We start from the raw sequence: 20,909 nt of genomic DNA on the forward strand, positions 1-20,909 counted from the left end.
GCAAAAGAACATTATATTGAAAGACAAGGGATCAGAGTTCAAGTTGCTTTTGTTCTCTTGGCCCCTGTACCGTGTGTGCCACCGGTTAGCACTGTGACCTTGGGCAAGTATTCGACCCTTTCACACCTTATATCTACATAATGCAGAGAGTTATTCCTTCCCTCTGAATGCACAGGTAGAGGATTAGGTAGACCTGGAGGCCCCCAGCTGTTCCCTCCATTTCTGAGGTCAATGTGATTTTTCTTGAAAAATCTCTGGCTTAGGGTTTTCTTTTATGCTGGGTCTTCTCTATTTATCTGTTTGTGCCTCTCCACCTCCCCTCGCCCTCCTGGAGCTCTGGGAGGCTGACCTCCTGGATGGCCTCAGCTGGACATGGGGAGGAGATTGAATTCGGGAGACCGGTCCTGACTCCCTCGCTGAGCGCTGGCTACACTCCTCTGCTTGCTCTTGAGCCTCAGTGCGGTGGGGGAGGGGTGCTGGCCCTCTGCCACACTAACCTTGGGTTGCTTCGCCATCTCTCGTTGGTTCCCCCAAACCCTGGCCACCGCTTTGTAAAGCTGTACCATCTGTTTACTGTGCCAGGACCTTGACCCAATCAGGCCATGACCACCTTGAATTGTACCAGCACAACATATCATTAAGAGCTTCTCGCCCTTTAAGGAAAGTGAACGATGAGTGACGGAAAGTAAAATTCTGTTTTACCTGAGTAAGAAACTCCCCCTCTCTCATCTCTTTTCCATTTTGTGCTTGCCCTCACCTCCGTGTGCAGTACTTTTTGTGCCTGAAAATTCCTCCTTAGCTTTCAATTCCCAGCTCCTCTAGAGGCTTTCCCTGACTCTTGCAGGCTGGGTTGGCCTCCCCTCACTCTGCATTCCTCATGGGCTCCCTGTGTCCCTCCTAACTGGCTTCTCGTGCTTCACCGTTCCCAGGAGAGAGCAACAGAGAGGGCACTACTCAGCCTGACAGTGAGAGCTGCCAGGTAAAATACAGGGTGCCCGGCCATTTTTGAATTTGAGATAAACAACAAATAATATTTTAGCAGAAGTATGTTCCATGGAAAATGGGACACACTTATAGAGGAAAAAATTTCATTGTTATCTGAAATTCAAATTTAACTGAGAATTATTCATCTTTGTCTTTTTCCTTTTCTCTCTTTTTTCCCCCCCTAAAATAAACCTGGCAACTCTAATGACAATGGCCTTCTAAAGTGGGTGGCTCCTGTTTAAAGAAATACTTTTTCTTTTTCCTCCTCTTTCCTTTCTCCCTTCCTTCCTTTTTTCCAGCATTCTATGAGCTAATGAGTATGCAAATTAGCGAGTTGAGCAGGCGTTCTGAAGGACTGAATTGCTTTTGAAAACACTGAGGTCTGGAGAGAAATTTGGCTGGTAGGTGCCATGGAGCAGAAAATGGACAGGAGATGAATCAGTGAGATGGACAAGGCTGGGACCTTTACAGTGAGGGGCCAAGGAGGAAAATTTTGTTGGGGGGGTGGTTCTTCGTAGAAATGTCATGCAATGTAGTAAATGACTGAGCTTCATTTCTGGGGTGCCATGTATAATGGAAGCAAGAGTGTAGAAGAGAAGGTGGCTCCAATGATGTGGGAGTTTGCAAGAATCTTGGTGGAAATAGGGTTGCAACCATTCATGTGGAGAGTGCAAGAGAAATGCATCTGCAGCTGATCTCTAGATTATATTTGTTTCTGTGATTCTCCACCCTAATAATAGCAATAAACGTGAATGTTAACAATGCTTACTATGTGCTATGTATATGTATGTGTGTGTATATATGTGTATATATATGTGTGTGTGTATGTGTGTTTGTGCTTGCACATATGTCTGTGTATATGCAAACACACTCCTCACTCTGTTCAGTTTGAGGAAGTACAAGATCCACTTACCAGAGTTGCGTTAAATAATACCAGTTCTCCGGCAACAGGATTCTAACTTCAGTTGCCACCCCATATTAACTAAAATAAATATGGCAATCTTAATCGTAGCTGTTGTAGCATAAAGTATAATTCACTGCTAGCTCCTCAGTCCACAGACCACTTTGTAAATAACAAATGTGTATCACGATCAGTGACCAATCGCATCACTTCTTTCAAGGTTTCTGGGTAATTGGTTGTTGCACATGTTATTTAGTTCAGGCACAGACAGCAAAACATGTAACTGTGTTGCTTCCCCACCTCCCAGCGATAAACCCACGTAATTTAACTAGAATGCACACCTGTTGCTGGATAATGCTGCTCCAGGTCACCCTCCTTCTCTTCAACCCTTGAACAAAGGTGGGAAAATGTGCTTTTTACTACAAAGACATCTTCAGTAATCTAGCAAATAGATCAAGGCACTATTTCAACTCTTCAAAGCCTATTTTCTTAGACGGGCTGTTGACCAAGCTATGGCATTACAGTGGGAGATCATGCAGGTTCTTTAGTTAAGTTTTGGAAGAAATATGACCTAAACACACAGCTGAAAACATCCACGCCTCGTAGAAGCAGAATTAGATGAAATAGACACTAAAAAGCCAATAGAATGGATCGATGAAGCCAGGAGAAGGTTCTTTAAAAAGATCAACAAAATTTGATAAACCTTTAGCCAGACTCATCAAAAAAGGGTGGGGGAACTCAAATAAACAAAATCCGAAATGAAAGAGGAAAACTAAACCACACCACAGACATACAAAGGATTATAAGAGAATATCCTGAAAAATTATATGCCAACAGATTCGACAATCTAGAAGAAATGGATGAATTCCTAAAAACATACAACCTCCCAAAACTGAATCAAGAAGAAAGTGGACATTTGAAAAGACAAATTACTAGCAATGAAATTGAATCAGTATACAAAAAACTCCCAAAAAACAAAAGTCCTAAACCAGACAGCTTCAGAGATGAATTCTACTAAACATTTAAAGAAGAGTCTAGAAGTAGGACATGGCAGAAGTGTACTGCTTTGTGCAAATACCTTTGCAGGAGCTGAACCCAAAGAGGAAATAGTTGATCGGGAGGATGCTAATTCCAGGTGTTATTGGACACTGTCACTGTGCAGCCAGAGGAACTTAGCAAAGGTGAACCTATTGACATAAATGAAGGAAGCAGCTGTGATGACAAGGAAGAAGATGTCCTAAAGTGAGAGCAGAGAGGATCTTCATATTAGAAGAATTCTCAGAGATATCTCATGATAATGAAAGCATAAAGGATAAAATGTTTGAAGCTGATGCAAACTTAGAAAGGGTAGGACAGTTTGCTAAGACAAGGAAAATATGCTCACTTGTATTGTGTTTTATCTTAGGAAGAAGAAGGTGAGCACTTTCAAACCAGGGTGATAAGTTTTATTTTTACAAAGAAATAAGACTCTTTGTCAATATTGCTAATGTTTTAAATTACAGTGTACTAATAAGTATTAATTTTATTAATTTCTTCATTTCTCTATATAGTTATTACTTCCAGTAAGAGAACTTCTAATATTTTGACAAAAATACTAAAAGCCATGGAAGAATTTTAATTTTTCCCACTGATTATTAGGATAGTTTTGCCTGGTTTCAGATTGCATGGTCAGTTTTCAAAAAACTTAATTCCAGGATCGTTTACATACAGCATTCTATTAGTTTCAGGTATACAATATTCAGCAGTTCTAGACATTACTCAGTGCTCATTATAAGTGTGCTTCAATCCCCATCGCCTGTTTCACCCCCCCATAACTATCTGTTTGTTCTCCATAGTCTCTTTTTTAATTTGTTCATTTGTTTTGTTTCTTAAATTCCGTATACGAATGAAATCATATGGTATTTGTCTTTCTCTGATTGACTTATATCTCTTAGCAGTATACCCTCTAAATCCATCCATGTTTTTGCAAAAGTCAAGATTTCATGCTTTTTTATGGCTGAGTAATATTCCACTGCATATGTATATACCACATCTTCTTTATCCATTCATCAATTGATAAACACTTGGGCTGCTTTCGTAGTTTGGCTATTGTAAATAATGCTCTAATAAACAGGAGTGCATATAACCCTTTGAATTAGTGCTTTCATATTTTGGGGGGTAAGTACCCAGTAGTGGAATTACTGGATCATATGGTGGTTCTATTTTTAATTTTTGGAGGAACCTCCATACTGTTTTCCACAGTGGCTGCCCGAGTTTGCATCCCACCAACAGTGCACGAGGATTCTTTTTTCTCCACACCTTCACCAACACATATTGTCTCGTCTTTTTTAATTCAGCCATTCTGACAGATGTGAGGTGATATTTCATTGTTGTTTTCATTTGCATTTCCTTGATGATGAGTGATGTTGAACATCTTTTCATGAGTGTTGGCCATCTGTATGTCTTCTTTGGAGAAATGTCTGTCCATGTCTTCTGCCCATTTTTAAATTAAATTATTTGTCTTTTAGGTGTTGAGTTGTAGAAGTTCTTTATACATTTGGAGACTAACCCTTTATTGGATATGTCCTTTGCACAGATCTTCTCTCATACAGTAGTTTGACTTCATTTTGTTGATTGTTTCCCTTGTCGTGCAAAAACTTTTCATTTTGATGTAGTCCTAATAATTTATTTTTGCTTTTGTTTCCCTTGCCTCAGAAAACATATCTAGAAAAATGTTGCTATGGCCAATGTCAAAGAAATTACTGCCTGTACTGTCTTCTAGGATTTTTTTTTGAAGATTTTATTTATTGATTCGACAGACAGAGATCACAAGTAGGCAGAGAGAGAGAGTGGAGGAACAGGCTCCCCGCTGAGCAGAGAGCCAGATGCAGGGCTCAATCCCAGGACCCTGGAATCATGACCTGAGCCGATGGCAGAGGCTTTAACCCACTGAGCCTCCCAGGTGCCCCTCTTCTAGCAAATTTATGGTTTTAGGTCTCGTATTTGGGTCTTTAATCTATTTTGAGTTAATTCTGTGTATGGTGTAAGCAAGTGGTCCACTTTCATTCTTTTGCATATAGCTGTTCAATTTTCCCAACACCTCTTTGTAGAAGAGACTATCTTTTTCCCATGGCATATTCTTTCCTCTTTTGTCGAAGAACAATTGACCATATAATCGTAGGTTTATTTATAAGCTCTTTATTCTGTTCCTTTGATCTCTGTCTGTTTCTGTGCCAGTACCATACTATCTTGATTACTCAGCTTTGTAGTATATCTTGAAATCTGGGAATGTGAGACTTCCAGTTTTGTTCTCCTTTTTCGAGATTGCTTTGGTTATTCAGGGTCTTTGTGTGGTTCCATACAAATCTTAGGATTGTTTGTGCTAGTTCTGTGAGAAATGTTGTTGATATTTTAATAGGGATAGCATTAAATATTTAGATTGCTTTGGGTAGTATGGACATTTTAATAAAATTTGTCCTTCCAATCCATGAGCATGGGATATCTTTCCATTTGTTTATGTCATCTTCAATTTCTTTCATCCCTGTTTTATAGTTCTCAGACCTCCTAGCTTAAGTTTATTCCTAGGTATTTTATTATTTTGGGTGCAATTGTAGATGGGATTATTTTCTTAACTCCTCTTTATGCTACTTCATTATTGGTATATAGAAATGCAATGGATTTCCATATATTGATTTTGTATCCTGTGACCTTACTGAATTCATTTATCAGTTCTAATATTTCTTGGTGGAGTCTTTAGGGTTTTCTAGGGATTTTAGGTTTTTTTTTTTGTCATCTGCAAATATTGAAAGTTTTACTTCTTCCTTACCAATTTGTTTTTTTTTTAAGATTTATTTTATCTATCTATTTATTTATTTATTTATTTGAGAGAGATGGGGGAAGAGTGAGAAGAGGAGTGGGGGTGAGGTAAAGGGAGAAGCAGACACCCTGCTGAGCAGAGAGCCTGATGGAAGGCTCGGTCCTGGACTCCAGGATCATGACCTGACCTGAAGGCAGATACTTAATCAACTGAGCCACCCAAATGCCCTTTTCTTACCAATTTGGATGCCTTTTATTTCTTTTTGTTGTCTGATTGTTGTGGCTAGGATTTCCAGTATTATGTTGAATAAAAGTGATGAGAGTGGACATCCTTGTCTTGTTCCTGACCTTAGGGGAAACGTTTTTAGTGTTTTACCATTGAGTGTGATGTAAGCTGTGGCTTTTTTATATATGGTCTTTATTATGTTGAAATACATTACTTCCAGACATATTTTGTTGAGGGTTTTTATCATGAATGGATGTTGTACTTTGTCTAAGGTATTTTCTGTATATATTTAAAGGATCATATGGTTCTTATCCTTTCTTTTATTAATGTGATGTATCATGTTGATTGATTTGCAAATATTGGACCACATTTGTATCCTGGGAGTAAATATAACCTGATAGTGGTGAATAATTTTTTTAATGTATTGTTGGATTCAGTTTGCTAATATTTTTTGAGGATTTTTTCATCTGTGTTCACCAGAGATACTGGTCTATAGTTCTCTTTTTTTGTAGTATCTTTATCTGGTTTTGGTATCAGAGTAATGCTGGCCTCATAGAATGAATTGAGAAGCTTTCCTTCCTCTTCTATTTTTTGGGAATAGTTTGAGAATAATAGGTATTATTAACTCTCTTTTAAATGTTTAGCAGAATTCATCTCTGAAGCTGTCAGGTTTAGGACTTTTGTTTTTTGGAGTTTTTTGTATACTGATTCAGTTTCATTGCTAGTAACTTGTCTTTTCAAATGTTCCCTTTCTTCTTGATTCAGTTTTGGGAGGTTATATGTTTTTAGGCATTCATCCATTTCTTCTAGATTGTCGAATCTGTTGGCATATAATTTTTCAGGATATTCTCTTATAATCCTTTGTATGTCTGTGGTGTGGTTTAATTTTCCTCTTTCATTTCGGATTTTGTTTATTTGAGTCCCCCCACGCTTTTTTGATGAGTCTGGCTAAAGGTTTATCAAATTTTGTTGATCTTTTTAAAGAACCTTCCCCTGGCTTCATCGATCCATTCTATTGGCTTTTTAGTATCTATTTCATCTATTTCTGCTTAATCTTTATTATTTTCTTCTACTGGATTTGGATTTTATTTGTTCTTCCTTTTCTAACTCCTTTAGGTGTAAGATTAGGTTGTTTACTTGAGATTTTTCTTGTTCTTAAGGTAGCTCTGTATTGCTATAAACTTCACTCTTAGAACAGCTTTTGCTGCATCCCAGAGATTTTAGACCATGCATTTTCATTTTCATTCATCTCCATGTATTTTTTTAAATTTCCTTTTTGATTTATTGGTTGACCCATTCATTGTTTAGTAGTATGATCTTTAACTTCCATGTATTTGTAGTCTTTAAAGATTTTTTTCTCTTTGTCAATTTCTAGTTTCATAGCACTGTGGTTGGAAAAGATTCATTTATGACTTTGATTTTTTTCAATTTTTGAGACTTGTTTTGTAGCCTAATATGTGATCTATTCTGGAGAATGTTCCATCTGCACTTGAAAAGAATGTGTATTCTTCTGTTTTAGGATGGAATGTTCTGAATATATCTGTTAGATCCATCTGGTCCAATATGTCATTCAAAGCCACTGTTTCCTTGTTGATTCTATGTTTGGATGATCTATCTATTGATGTAAGTGGGATGTTAAAATCCCCTACTATTATTGTATTACTGTCAATTACTTTCTCTATGTTTGTTACTAGTTGCTTTATGTATTTTGGTGCTCCTATGTTGGATGCATAAATATTTACAATTGTTATATCTTCTAGTTCAATTTTTCCCTTTATGATTAGTGTCCTTCTTTGTCTCTTATTATAATCGTTGTTTTAAAGTCTATTTTGTCTGAAATAAGTATTGCTTCCTCAGTTTTCTCTTCACTTCCCTTTGCGTGTTAAATGTTTTCCCATCACTTTCACTTTCAGTGTGTGTCTTGAAATGAGTATCTTGTAGGAAGCAAATAGATGGGTCTTGCTTTTTTGTTCATTTTGTCTCCCCTTGTCTTTCGATTGGAGCATTTAGTACATTTACATTCAAAGTAATTATTGATAGGTATGTATTTATTACCATCTTGTTCCTTGTTTTATGGTTATTTCTGTAGTTCTTCTCTGTTCCTTTCTTCTCTTACTTTCTTCTCTCAGGGTTTGTTGACTTTCTTTAGTGATATACTGGGTTTTATTTCTCTTTATTTTTGTGCTTGGTCATTTTTATGGTCCTACACTACCATGCAAAGGGAGAACTGCATATCCTTATGTATATATCACAGTAATTATTACCATCCTTATTACTCTGATGAGAAAATTGATGCTTTACAGAGTCTAAGCTACTTATCCAAGGTCATACAGAAAGTAAATAGTAGAGCTTGGATATACATCGGTGCAGTCTGCCTCTAAGACCTGCCCCCTTAACCGTTATACCACAATGTTGCCCCTACCAAGCTGTGAGCACTTCAAAGAGAGGGATCATAGCTTGTGATCCTTAATGCCTGGTGTATAAACATTTGATAAATACACATTGAGTGAATGAAAAAAAAAGAATAAATGAAATGAAGAACTATAAAAGGAAGTAACATTTACTGTTTGAAAATAATGAGAAAAAATTAAGAGTGATTGAAGACTAGGTAACAGCAACTTTATAGATATCCATCAGTTACAGATAAAATAGACAGATTTGCAGTCATTTCATTTGATGTGAAGGCCAGCCATTTCTGAGATGTTTAGAGACATATAACAGATGCAGAGGATTATGGGTATTTGCTAAGAAGCTTCTGGTGATGGTCATTACCTCAGAACACACTTGACAAAGACTTTGGGGATTAAAGAATGAAGGTTTCCTATCCTTCTCCTTTCATTACAGTAGTTCTAGGTGTGGAAACTGTTCCATGAGCTTCCTCTGAGAAAGGCAGGCAGTAGCCCCTGAACTTGCCACTAGCCTGAAGCCACTGGCAGCCCCTAGTCAAGTGCAACAGCTCCTAAACTGAAGGGCATCTATGGATGGGCTTTAAGGATCCACAAATTCTTTAGAGGGCTCTTGATGGAATGAGCAATGGGTATTGTATGCAACTGATGAATCACTAAATTCTACCCCTGAAACTCATTTTTTAAAAAAGGCCACAAGTCCTTCAAGTATCGGGTTGATTGCCACATTTTGTGTTAACAAATTTATAAACTCTTCAGGAGGGAAAAAGAGAAAAACATTCAACTGTGTTTGGAAATTTTGTACCAGGAGCTGTCCCCATTTTCAGAGTGAGTGCTACACCTTCTGGAACAAATTTTTAAAGTCCCACCTGGTTTGGAGGAGGGGATGAACAGAAGTAGGCCTTCTTTACATCATACCTGAAAACCACCCGAGATTTGTGGTTTGTGTCCATGTCAGGAAAGTTCCTGTTGAAGTCTTGAGGAAAGGGTCCAAATAATCAAACTTTGAGCAAAGCTCTGTTTGGAAAGCCCAAACCAGAGGAAAACCAAGAAGAGTGGCAGATGTATAAAAATAGATATGGGTCAGGCAGAAATATGGAGATGAGAGCTTGTGGGCTGCAGAAGCCAGTACATTGTGTTTTGTTCTGTTCTGTTTTTACAGCCACCGCATTTGCCCAGGCAATAAAAATGAAAGAGCAAGAGAGAGACAGAGTAGGTAAGGAAACCAGCTTGAGTAAGAGCGGACTCAGACTGTTATAAGCACAGGCTGCCAGCCTTAATATATTTGTGGAAAGAAATCAGCTCATCTGGGAGAGGAGATTCAGAGCAGACATGAGATGGGGAACATACATCCTCCTGCTGGCTTCCAAGAAAGGCAATGCTTCCCAGAACAAAGGGATGCCCCTGGGGACTAGCACAGCATCTATGATTAAGCCTTTGAAGAATACACCCTCCCATTTTAAAGGCCCCAAACTACCAAAAGAATAAAACCTACTTTCTAAACAGGGGTCTGAGGTTAGTCTTGTTGAAAGAGCTCCAGTCAACACTTGGAAACCCTTTAACTCAAATAGAGAGAACCACTGGTCCCAGGATCTTCTTTAGGTACCATTTATTTACAGGAAGTGAGCAGGAAGTATATCACTTCCAGCCTTTGGAGAAGTGATGATCTCCATACATCTGTGTTTCCTTTAGAATGGATGAGCCAGGGGCACCTGGGTGGCTCAGTGGGTTAAGCCTCTGCTTTCAGCTCAGGTCATGATCTCAGGGTCCTGGGATTGAGCCCCACATCGGGCTCTCCACTCAGCAGGGAGCCTGCTTCACCCTCTCTCTCTCTGCCTGCCTCTCTGTCTACTTGTGATCTCTCTCTCTCTCTCTGTCAAATAAATAAATAAAATCTTAAAAAAAAAAAAAAGAGAGAGAGAGAGAATGGATGAGCCACTCTGGGCTAGACCAATCAGTGTGCTAGATGGGAACAGAAACCAAAGCCACCCTTGGGTCCTTGTCTTAAAAATTCTTCCCAAAGAATGCCATAATTAAAGTTATCAGAGCTCAGTTGAGTCAGTGGGCACCATGGATTCAGCTGGTGTGTAAAAGGAGTATCAAGGCTAGTGCTACATCTTACATAATGGGGAGGAGAGAAGATCCATCACAAAAAAAGCTAAGGGACTCAGATAACCACAGGAAACAAGATTTCATCATTTGAAACTTTAAAATATGCCAGAACTCTGTGTTAATGGCACATATAGATCCTGTCTCTCCTCAGTGAGGCTCTATGGATATTTCAAAAAAAGAGATGGAGAATTTAATTTAACAGAAATTCTCTGGAAGAATGTTCATTCTCTCTCTCTCTCTCACAAACACACCTCCCACAATCCAGTCATAAGACAGCTCTACAATCCACAGGAGGCTCCTTATAATTTTTTAGCTAAAAAACAAAAGAGGGTGAGAGAGTTTGCACCCTCAAGGGTCTAGACGGTTGAGTGTGAGGGTTGAAAAGAAGAGAAACATTTTATCAAATGATATTGTGGGATTTCTGAGATACACAATTTATAAGTACTTTGAACATTATTTTCAGTTGCTTCATTCTTCCTTGAAAGTAGCACCTTGTGGAAACTGGATCACATGAGGCCCCTGCTTTAGATTGAGTTTCAGGCATTTCTTCTAAAATAGTCAAAACATTTTCAGGTAAAAACAGAAATTCCCTATACCCCTCCCACTTGGTGTCTCTTCCCATTATCCTAGCCCTTCCAGCCCTTTCCTGTGATTCGTCTAGAAACGTATGGTTTACTGACTTTGGTAATGCTTTTTTCCACACCCCATTCCAAGTTTGCACCCTTGTCACGTCTGTGACACCAGCTCCAGATGAGATACCTCTGCCCTTAGGACGACAGTAGAAAAGACTAAAAAGGACACAGTTCCCAGTGAATATTACCATGATTATCTTGCCTTGTGAAAAGGGTGAGCACTAGTAGGATAATTAAAAATGTCTTCGGTATAGGATGCTGTATAGGTAAGAAATCTTACTCAAGAGAGGATCACCTTGATATTATTAAACTCTGATATGCTAAAAACAAACAAACAAACATAATCAACCAATAAGAAGGATGCTCCTACTTTTAATGAGTTAGAACATACTAGGAGTTATCTTCAAAAGAGTGGATGAGAATACCTCCATGTCTTATAAGTTAAGGTGGCATCCTGGTCCCCTTCTTAGCCTCAGCTCAAGGAAGAAACTCTGTTAAGTATTACATTACAAGGCCCTTGAGGATAGGAACAACATGTATTGATTTTGAATCTCTATGCCTATCACAATGTGGAGCCCATAGGAGCTATTGAATACATGTTAGTTGAAGGAATAAATATAACTAAATGCCTTAACCATTGGAGAAATTGCTCAAAGTTTTATTTATTTATTTATTTTTTAATCTCATCAGTCCACATGTGAAAGCTGTGGTCAGGGTTTAAAAACTAACTCTGCATCCTTGGGTAAAACACCATTTTGTTTGGATTTCTGGGCTTTAAGTTCAAAGCCTGATTTGTAGAAGGCCTGGGTTCCTATGATGAAATAAAAGGTTTTTCCTTTATCATATTTTGGGTCTCCAAATTTTCAAAAATGCATTTTTATGGTTTCTCTTTGTTTTTGTTTAAAAATGAATCTGTTGTGTGTGTGTTGAGGTAGGGTAGAGGTGCTCAAGAAGAAAGAAGAACAGCAAACAAACCCAAAAAAAGCCACTTTGATGAAGCCTAGTTAGTGAGCCCAGTGAAGCGTGTTTCATCCTGATGCCAAATGACGCTCACGAAAATTGCAGCAATTTTTGATGCACTTGCCAATGTTTGTGTTATTTTTACTTTAAAGATGTAGCAGATTGCTCCAAAATAAATAATTTAAGCCTAACGTTTCAAAAGAGTCCAAGCGCTTGCGTCTTTCACTTCTGGCTTCTCTTCTGGGACTAAGCTGTGCCCAACAGAAGCAATCCTCATTTCTATGTAACACTCCATTTGGAGGGCTGTTTTCTTGCTTTGTTTTTCAAAGTTGAATCTATTTTTCACCATTCTGTTCCAAATGTCGTAGATTCTATCATTGTTCTGCGCTGAAGCAATAACTCCTCTTATCCAGGAAAACAAGGGCATAAACTCCACAGCATCTAGATTCATGACTTTGTGGGGGGAGGTTTCAAAGGGGTGCCCTGGGGTGAAGATCTCATCCCAGCCCCATGGGAAGCTACAATTTCCGTATAGATTCACATTTAGATATCAAGCCATGAACAATGGGTCAAATTTTGTGCACTACGTCTTCAGTATAACTTAAAATAGGATGGGAAATTATCTTCACACAAAATGACCCCATCCTCACCCGATTTTTAGACTTCTCATTTGTCTTTGTGGTACAATCTAAGAGAGAAGAAACCTCTATGATTTAGAAAAAAACCAAAAGTGAGTCTTCATGCTGTTCTGTATTTCCTAACTGTGCACGAGTGGCTTTTATAAACAGAAAAGAGAAAATGGCTTTTATAAAAAGATGAAGTATGAAAAGACCAGAACAATGAACTGACGGCCTTGTGTTCTCATTAATGTAGGCCGCCATTGTGAGGTCCACCAGATGATTGGGAACTACATGTGGGACCCGACCACCAACAAGTCATTTGACATTGGTGTCAACAGAGACAGCCTGATGCCTCTGTGGTGGAACGGATCAGAACCTCTATGGGTCACTCTGACCAAGGCCAAAAAGAAGGTCTACATGTACTACTGGCCAGGTGAGTGTGTGTTGACACCCAGGTCCCTCCAGCCTTCCAAATCTCAAACACCATGGAGGCTTTTAAGACAAATGATGTAGTTGTCATGTTCAAAGACCAAGCCAGAGTTTGAAAAGTGGGATCCTTACAAGAAATATGTCTTATGGGCATGTTTTCTAAACTTTTGTTTTGAGCTAACATCTGACCAGACACAATGCTATTTCCTGATTTCCTTGCTTCAGCAACATTGTTGTAGTAGATCACACTTCTTCATGTGCAAAATTTTTGGACAGTCAAAAGAGGTAAATTATGTGTTGCTTCTCTGCTTTACAAAAGAATTTGGCATACTGTTTCTATACATTTTGAGCTCCCCTACAATGTTGAAAAGACAATTCAAAGCACTTACAACTTTTTGGTGCTACATTAAATGAAGTCTCCTTGTATTAATATTCCTCCCATACATCATAGATCAATGAGAAACTAAATTACTTTACTTACTGCAAGGAGGTAAGTCATCATGCAAACTACCCTGGCTGCTGTGAGAAGTCTTCAGAATAGTCTCATCTTGGCAGTTAAAATCTTGCACTAAGGATGAGAGGTTTCAGTGCTAACAAAATAATCCATTTATAGTTGTCTTCCCATTGGTGAGATTCATTCTTTAGGTAAGTGGGTAATTTGACTTCCCGATGTACATGGCTATAGACGCTCTTTTTCCCAATTCTTAATGGTGTAATACTGCTGATTGCCACGATGAAAGAAGATATCAGAGGAGGCCTGGAAGAAATGAAGGGATTAACGGGGAGAGGCAGCTGGGGAAGCTCACTGGCCTGGGTTGGAGGACAGCAGCAGCCTGATAGAATTGTGGGAGCACGGTGGGTTGTGGGGGACAGTGGTAGGTGGGTTCTGGAAGAACAGAGAGAAGGATGAGTAAGCTGAGGCTGAATCACAGATGGCCCACACTGAGGGCGTGGGCCTTCAGCAGGAGTTTGGAGGATGCTGGGTGAAGGCGGTCATGTGGAGAGCTGCTCAGGACACTCAAGGCCATGCCAGCTCTTGGAGGAGCACGGAGCACAGACAGATGGAGACCCTGGAAAACAGACCCACAGCCGTGCTGGGGTAAGTGCCTGGAAAACTGCCACAAAGCGGAGACTAGCATCCATAGGTGAGCCCACGAAGGTCGGAGCAGGCTGCATAAATTAGAAACTGGGCAGAAGAACAATTAGACCCAGGCTGGCTCGGCTCGCAGGTAGACTTTCAGAGAGAGGACTGGAGTTTCTTCAGAAGACACCTGGGGTTCTGCCCGTAGCCGCTACCTCAGCTGACATGAGAAGCTTTCAAGCAAGGGAAGGTTTTAGGGGACTTCATTACCTTAAATGGAGACTCAACTTTTCCGGGTCAGACATGAGATTAAGAAAAGAAGTCCGTGTACTGGCCAAGCTAACCAGACTTGCTAGAGGAGCGAGGCTTATGGATCAGCCCAGTGTGATGAGGTCTCAAGCCAAAAAATACACTTTGAGTTCATTCTCAGAAATCATTATTTTTTTATTTTTTATTTTTAAGATTTTATTTATTTATTTGACAGACAGAGATCACAAGTAGGCAGAGAGGCAGGCAGAGAGAGAGGAGGAAGCAGGCTCCCTACTGAGCAGAGAGCCTGATTTGGGGCTGGATCCCAGGACCCTGGGATCACGACCTGAGCCGAAGGCAGAGGCTTTAACCCACTGAGCCACCCAGGTGCCCCAGAAATCATTATTAACAAGTACAAGGGCCCATGTGCATGGGCCTAGGAGAAGGAGCAGATTGGACACTCTGACTTAGGGACCACCTTAGATAAATCTAAGGACCATCAAGACACAAGTTGGCCCAGTGCTGTAAGGGTCAGCTTCCATGGTAGCTGGTTAATTTGATTTCCTATGTCTTGGAACTTGAGCTTTTTGTGCTCTGAAGAGCACATCCCTCATCATCTCTCCCAGCTCCCTACGTGTTGCTTCCTCTACCCATGATCTCCTGCCAGTGGCCTTTCATAGCAGTAGAAGGGAGATGGTTGCCATATTTCAGAGCTCTCTGTACAGCATTACAGAGTGCTATTCTCTATCTCATCCTGGAGGCTCTGGCTCCTTCAGGATAATGAAGAACTTGAAGTTTTACATCTCTGAATATCTAAAAAAAAACCCAAAAACAAAAAAAAACCAAAACCCTCAATGCCAATTTGCATGTAAAATACCATGTTTTCCTCCAAAACAGCTCCTTAAGGGCAAGAAAGGGCCAATCGCTTCTTTTGAGTCACAGTTTAACAGCCAATGTGATGTGACAAATACACCTTATGATCAGTTTATAGTGTTAGTTATTGGGAGGAAAGAAGCTAAAAAGAAAGTCTCCTAGGATTTCCTCAGCGACCTAAATGAAGATTAGCTACAGATCTGGCCACGTTGAAATCTTGATCGAAATCAGATGAGCAATCTCTTGTTTCTCAGACACTGTCCTGTCCTTCTAGGCTGGACATTCCAACAAAGGTCTCTGAAGGCCCCACCCCCTGACCCAGCCAGGAGTCCTCTGGCACTGTCCATTCTTACTAGTGACAACTGAGAGATTAACGGTCACTGCTGTCCTTTCTGCCTCCACCCAGGTCCCCTCCAGCCCCTCCGCACAGCCAACAGTCCAGTGAGCGTTCATTTGTCTCTACAAGATTAAGTGAAGTGCAGTGGCATTTCTTCTAAACATGACTTGATTTTATTTTTCTTCCCAAATCCTCCTCTTCCTTCTCCACTTCCCACAGGACATTGTACAGGCCTCTGGATGAGGCCTGGACAATTTTCATTGCTCCAGTGAGCTGTGTTATGACACTTCGAGTCTCGCCGTGAAGTCAATATTTAGAAGTGCAATTTAGAAATGGCAGTAGTTCAAGTTTTCCTGTCAGGTAGATAAAGCAGCAGACGGCAAAATTCATCAGTGGTGAAGAGTCCAAAATAGCCCTCCTCAAGTCTCGATAAATTTAATGTTGTAAGCAGACCCTTCATTACCCCACCCAATGGTGCTATTGATCTGTGCAGGGAGAAGGGTACCATGGGAGGTGATCCCCGGCCCTAAGTCAAATATTTCTTTGGGAAGCCCAAAGAAATCATCCAGGAACGGTACAACAGGGGCCTAGCAGTGTTCTGCAAAGGATAAGAGCAGTGTGTGTGTCGTTCGATAACTTTGTCCCCTATTCCGTCCCTTTGGTTTGAGATCAAAGAAATTTTATTGAGGGGGGAGAAGGAAGAGGCTCCGATAGTCGCTTCATAGTAAGAGCAACCCAAAACAGAGAAGGACGGAGGAGGAGGAAAAATGAGAGGGAAATGGGAGGTTAAGTCCGACACCATGTGGAAACAGAGTTTTAGTCCGTGTGGTTTTAAAGTTCATTCTTATGGCTCTCGCGAAATGCCAAAAAGGAACAAAGATTAGCAACTTCTTAGAAGTCTCCGATTAAAACTCCTTGGAGTGTTTGGAGACTCTGAGTTCTCTGTCTTTTATCATGGGGTTTGCAGTGTGAACTCCCTATAGCCAAGCATTCGGGGGTACTGGGGAGCAGCCATTCATATGGCTCTGGACAGGGCTGGGGGTAGGTCTAGGCTCTTCTACAGACCTCTTCCTGTCCTATGCAGGTGTTCAGATACATGGGGCACCTTCTGTGTGGGGAAGGACACATTTCCACCTAACTTCTGTTCTCTACTTTCCAGAGGTGAGCTGGGTGGGGACTTTAGAGGTGAGTAACTGAGCTCATACCAAATTTAGGTTGTTACAAGCAGAGTGATTTCATCTTTGTGAGTAAGGGGACATGGATTAGCTATTGACTGAGAATTAGGAATTGTTCACAGCCTCTTCCTGTGTCCTGTGGTGGTGGGTTCCCGACAGCCTTCAGCTGGGCTGATCTTGGTATACACTAAGGCACAGGGAAGATTAGGGATCCAGTACCGGTTATACAAATGTGTGAGTTAACGTTATGAATGCCTCAGTTCTTTGACCCTATGACAGGACTCCAAATATCTGAATAAAAACTGAAATTTTCTTTTCAGACAAATATTTGACATCATGAATGCAAGGGATCCAGAGTTTCACTAAAATTTCCAATAATATTGCCAGTTTAACGTTAGACTTTAAGATGTATGTGATTTTAGAACCTAAAGAGGCCCTAGTATGTAGTTTGCTGATTCCTACACTTGTAAATCAAGACCTCTTTAGGAGGCTTCTCAAAACTATGGGTCCCCTTTGAAGAAAAACACACCCATGCATACAACACTTATGATTTTGTGCTCATGTAATATAAGAAACTACAACGATGAGGACTGACAAATGGTCTTTGACATAGCAACACACATATATCTAATCTATATCTAATTAATTTGATTTTTTTTAATGTGATAGAAACGCGTGTTAAAAGTCACCGAAGTACCAAGCGAAACTCAAGCTCCTGTAATTCATCTTGTCTGGCTAGGGTGGGCCTGGGTCAAAATTTTCTAAGACTCTTTGGGTTGAATTCACCCTTGAGTCATTTCCTTTGTTGGTCAGGAACCTTGGTCAGGTCTGCACCCCTGATGTTTCTGTCTGTGTCATCCAGAAAAAGATCATGAATTCTCATTTCCGGTTGGAGGTTGTCTCAAGGAAGTGATCTTCCAAAGCATTCTGCAGGACTTCTAGGCGTCAAGGATCTCTGCCCTAGAGAAACTAAGGAGGTGTTGCCTCTCTGGACCACTGCAGGCAGGAACAACTCCTCCAGTGCTGGAAAGTTTTCTTAGCTGTCCAACCACATGCTGTCTCCTCGACCAGGCTGGCATCTTGGCCAAAAGAGCTCACCGTCTCTCAGCAGCACCCATGATGGCAATTAGAAAGCCTTAAAGAGAAATCCAGAGATGAACTTCTGGTCTTCACAAGTCATGGCAAGTCCGTTTCTTCCTAAAACCTCTTAAAAGGGTGTGTGACTCCAGGCCCTGTAAGGAGACAACTATGAGCAAAACCAGATCAGGCTGTCCTCACTCCAAGCCCCCTCCCTCCAGGAACTCACCATCCCATGAAGGAGGCCGATGATAATCTTACACTTGCCCAAATAAATGTAGAAATCCGCTTGTTAAAACTATAATAATGAAAAGTAGATTGCATTATGATGTTATCTAATGAGGGATCTGGTTTCATCAGAGAGACTGACTAACACCTTGGGTGATTCAGGGAGTTGGTGGGAGGGAGCACCAGGGCTGAGGGAACAGCGGTCTCCAGGTCTGGCGGGGATGCGAGAAGCAGCAGGCTCAGGAAACTGAGAGGGGAGGATGACGTGGTGTGGATGAGACGGAGAGAAGCCAGGCCAGGTGCTGCGGGCCAAAACAAGGAGAATTTGTTCCTATCCTGAGAGGGAGAAGAAGTCACTGGAAGGCTTTAAGGAAGAAGGAGGCAGTGTTCTACTTGCATTTTGACAAGACCAGTCTGGCTACTATGTGGAGAATGTATATGGCCCCCCAAGGGGATGGCATAGTTGGGAGCTGGTATGGACCTGGGAAGGAGGTGACACTAGCTTAGAAATGGTGAGAAATGGAATGATTGGGGACATGTTTAGGAATTAAAATCGCCAGGACCTGGCGATGAACTGGATTTGGGATTGAGCAATGACAGGCGTGACATCGGGTTTCTGGCTGACAGAACTGTGTGGGTGGTGAGTCTTCACTTAAATGGGGGAAGCTGGAAGAGGAATGGTTTGGGGGAAAAGGAACATCAGCTCTGTGTTGACTTGGAGACATGGGGACCGGGCAGGCCTGGAGCTCGGGGAAGAGAGTTGGAGGTACTGCGGTGTGGTTCATGGTGGTGGCTCGGGGGTCCTTGGTGCCATGTGGGTGCAGAAGCTCACCTAGGGAAGGAACAGACCTGAGAAGAAGAGAGGGTCCCAGACACATTGAGGAAATGAATGATCACATGGAGGGGAGCCTGTGGAGGAAACAAAGAAGCAGTAGCTTGAGAAGCAGGATTATAAGCAGAAGAGTTGTGGACTGTGTAACAAAGAACAGCGATATCCCTTGATAAAGGCGCCTAATAAGGGGCTTGGTCTCATCCGAGAGCAGGGAAAGGTGTCCCTGAGGGAGTGACTCCAGTGGATATCTCTTGTCACAGAAACCAAAGGAGTAAAATGGTTTCAAGATGAGAGAGGCCACCATCAGTCCTTCCTGTTGAGAGATATACAGAGGCTACAGAGGGGGTCTGGGTTTGTCATCAGAGATGTCACGGGCAAGCTCTGAACTTTGTGGAAGTTTCATCTCTTTAGCATTTTCTAAATTAGACTAATAAAAATTCTTATTAATAACGCAGGGTACCCTTTAATTTCTGTCTATTGCACGAGAGTCTTGATTTTAATAGCAACACTGATTTTTATACTTCATCTAGAATTTTTTTTAAAGATTTTATTTATTTGACACACACAGAGAGAAATCACAAGTAGGCAGAGAAAGAGGGGGAAGCAGGCTACCTGCTGAGCAGAGAGCCCAATGCGGGACTCCATCCCAGGACCCTGAGATCATGACCTGAGCCGAAGGCAGAGGTTCAACCCACGGAGCCACCCAGGCGACCCTAGAATTGGTTTTGAAAAAAACAAAATATACAAACAGTAAAATTTGGCATGATTTCTCCCGCAAAGATAACTGTTTAATTTTCAGTTAAACAGGGAAAGATGGTGAAAAAAAAAAAAAAAAAAACCCAACACCTTTTTTTCTGGTCAGTGACTGTTTTGAATGCCATTAAGAGTTGGTACATGCTAATGAGAAACGAGGCACATTTCCTCGGGTCGGGAGGCAGACGAGAGGTCGGCAGCTCCCGTCCACCCTGACCCATGCTGGGATTCTGCAAGACACACAGTATTGCATGAGCAAGTGGGCCGGATCTCTAGGAGCATTCGAAGCAGAGGAAAGGATAGAGGTCTGTGGTTCAAAGACAAAGCGAGGCATGTCCTCTTTGCCGAGCTGCAGAGGAAAACAAGGGGGCAGCTGACAGACTATGGCGGGCATGAAAAGGTAGAAAACTTGAAATAGCCAGATCTTTATATGCTATGTAAAGGGATTTGAGTTCAGGGGGCAGAGTATATTAGTAAGTTCATGTCAATTGTGGAAACAGAAAAGCCTCAAGGTCTCAGTGGCTTCACCCTATAGAAATATATATTTTTTTTTTTGGTCCACAGAAAGCCCCAAACCGGTGTTCCCGACCCGCAGTCAACTCTCTAAATAATAATGCAGACACTGTTTGGGACTGAAATGTGTTCCCCCCCAAATTTTGTGTCTTGGATGGTATTTGGGGGCGGGGCCTGTGGGAGACAAATTAGATTTACATGAGGTCCAGAGGCCAGGGCTTCCATGCTGGGCTCAGTGCCCTTACAGGAAGAGGAAGATACCAGAACTCTCTCAGCTGCACAGTGAGAAGGTGACCCTTTGCAAGCCAGGAAAAGGTGCCTCACCAGACCCCAGATCTGGCAGCACCTTGATCTTGAACTTCCCAGCTCCGAGAACATTGAGAATAAACGTTTGCTGGTTAAAAACCATCCAGTGGATGGTATTTTATTACGGCCGCCTGAACACACCAAAGCAGAAGGGAAGGAAGGAAAGATGGAAAAGAAGGAAGAAGGGAAGAGTGAGAGACAGATATTACCCCAACATTTGTTAGACTAAGTGAGGAGGCGGACGTGCCAGAAACAAGCAAATCAGAACAAGGCAACTGGATTTTCAGGGCTCCTGTTCCTGCCTTCATTGGGACTCGGAAGGGCTGGGCGTTCCTCCTGCTCCTCCTGGGTGCTCAGGGCTCACGGCCACACTCCACCGGTCTGGCTTCCCAAGCCACGTGCCAGCCCAGAGCTCCCTGAG

At 41.4% G+C, this 20,909-nt stretch overlaps 1 protein-coding gene across 1 annotated transcript in view; it reads left to right on the forward strand.

Annotated features, from left to right (window-relative positions):
* ENPP6 (ectonucleotide pyrophosphatase/phosphodiesterase 6) overlaps window positions 1-20,909 on the forward strand; it is a 111,022-nt gene that overhangs the window by 40,211 nt on the left and 49,902 nt on the right. The window contains exon 2 of the mRNA XM_044225638.1: window positions 12,889-13,068. Coding sequence (XP_044081573.1) covers window positions 12,889-13,068 — 180 coding nt within the window. The remainder of the gene's footprint in view (window positions 1-12,888; window positions 13,069-20,909) is intronic.

Source organism: Neovison vison, chromosome 11 (assembly GCF_020171115.1).
Source record: "Neovison vison isolate M4711 chromosome 11, ASM_NN_V1, whole genome shotgun sequence".
NCBI classification, from domain to species: Eukaryota; Metazoa; Chordata; class Mammalia; order Carnivora; family Mustelidae; genus Neogale; species Neogale vison.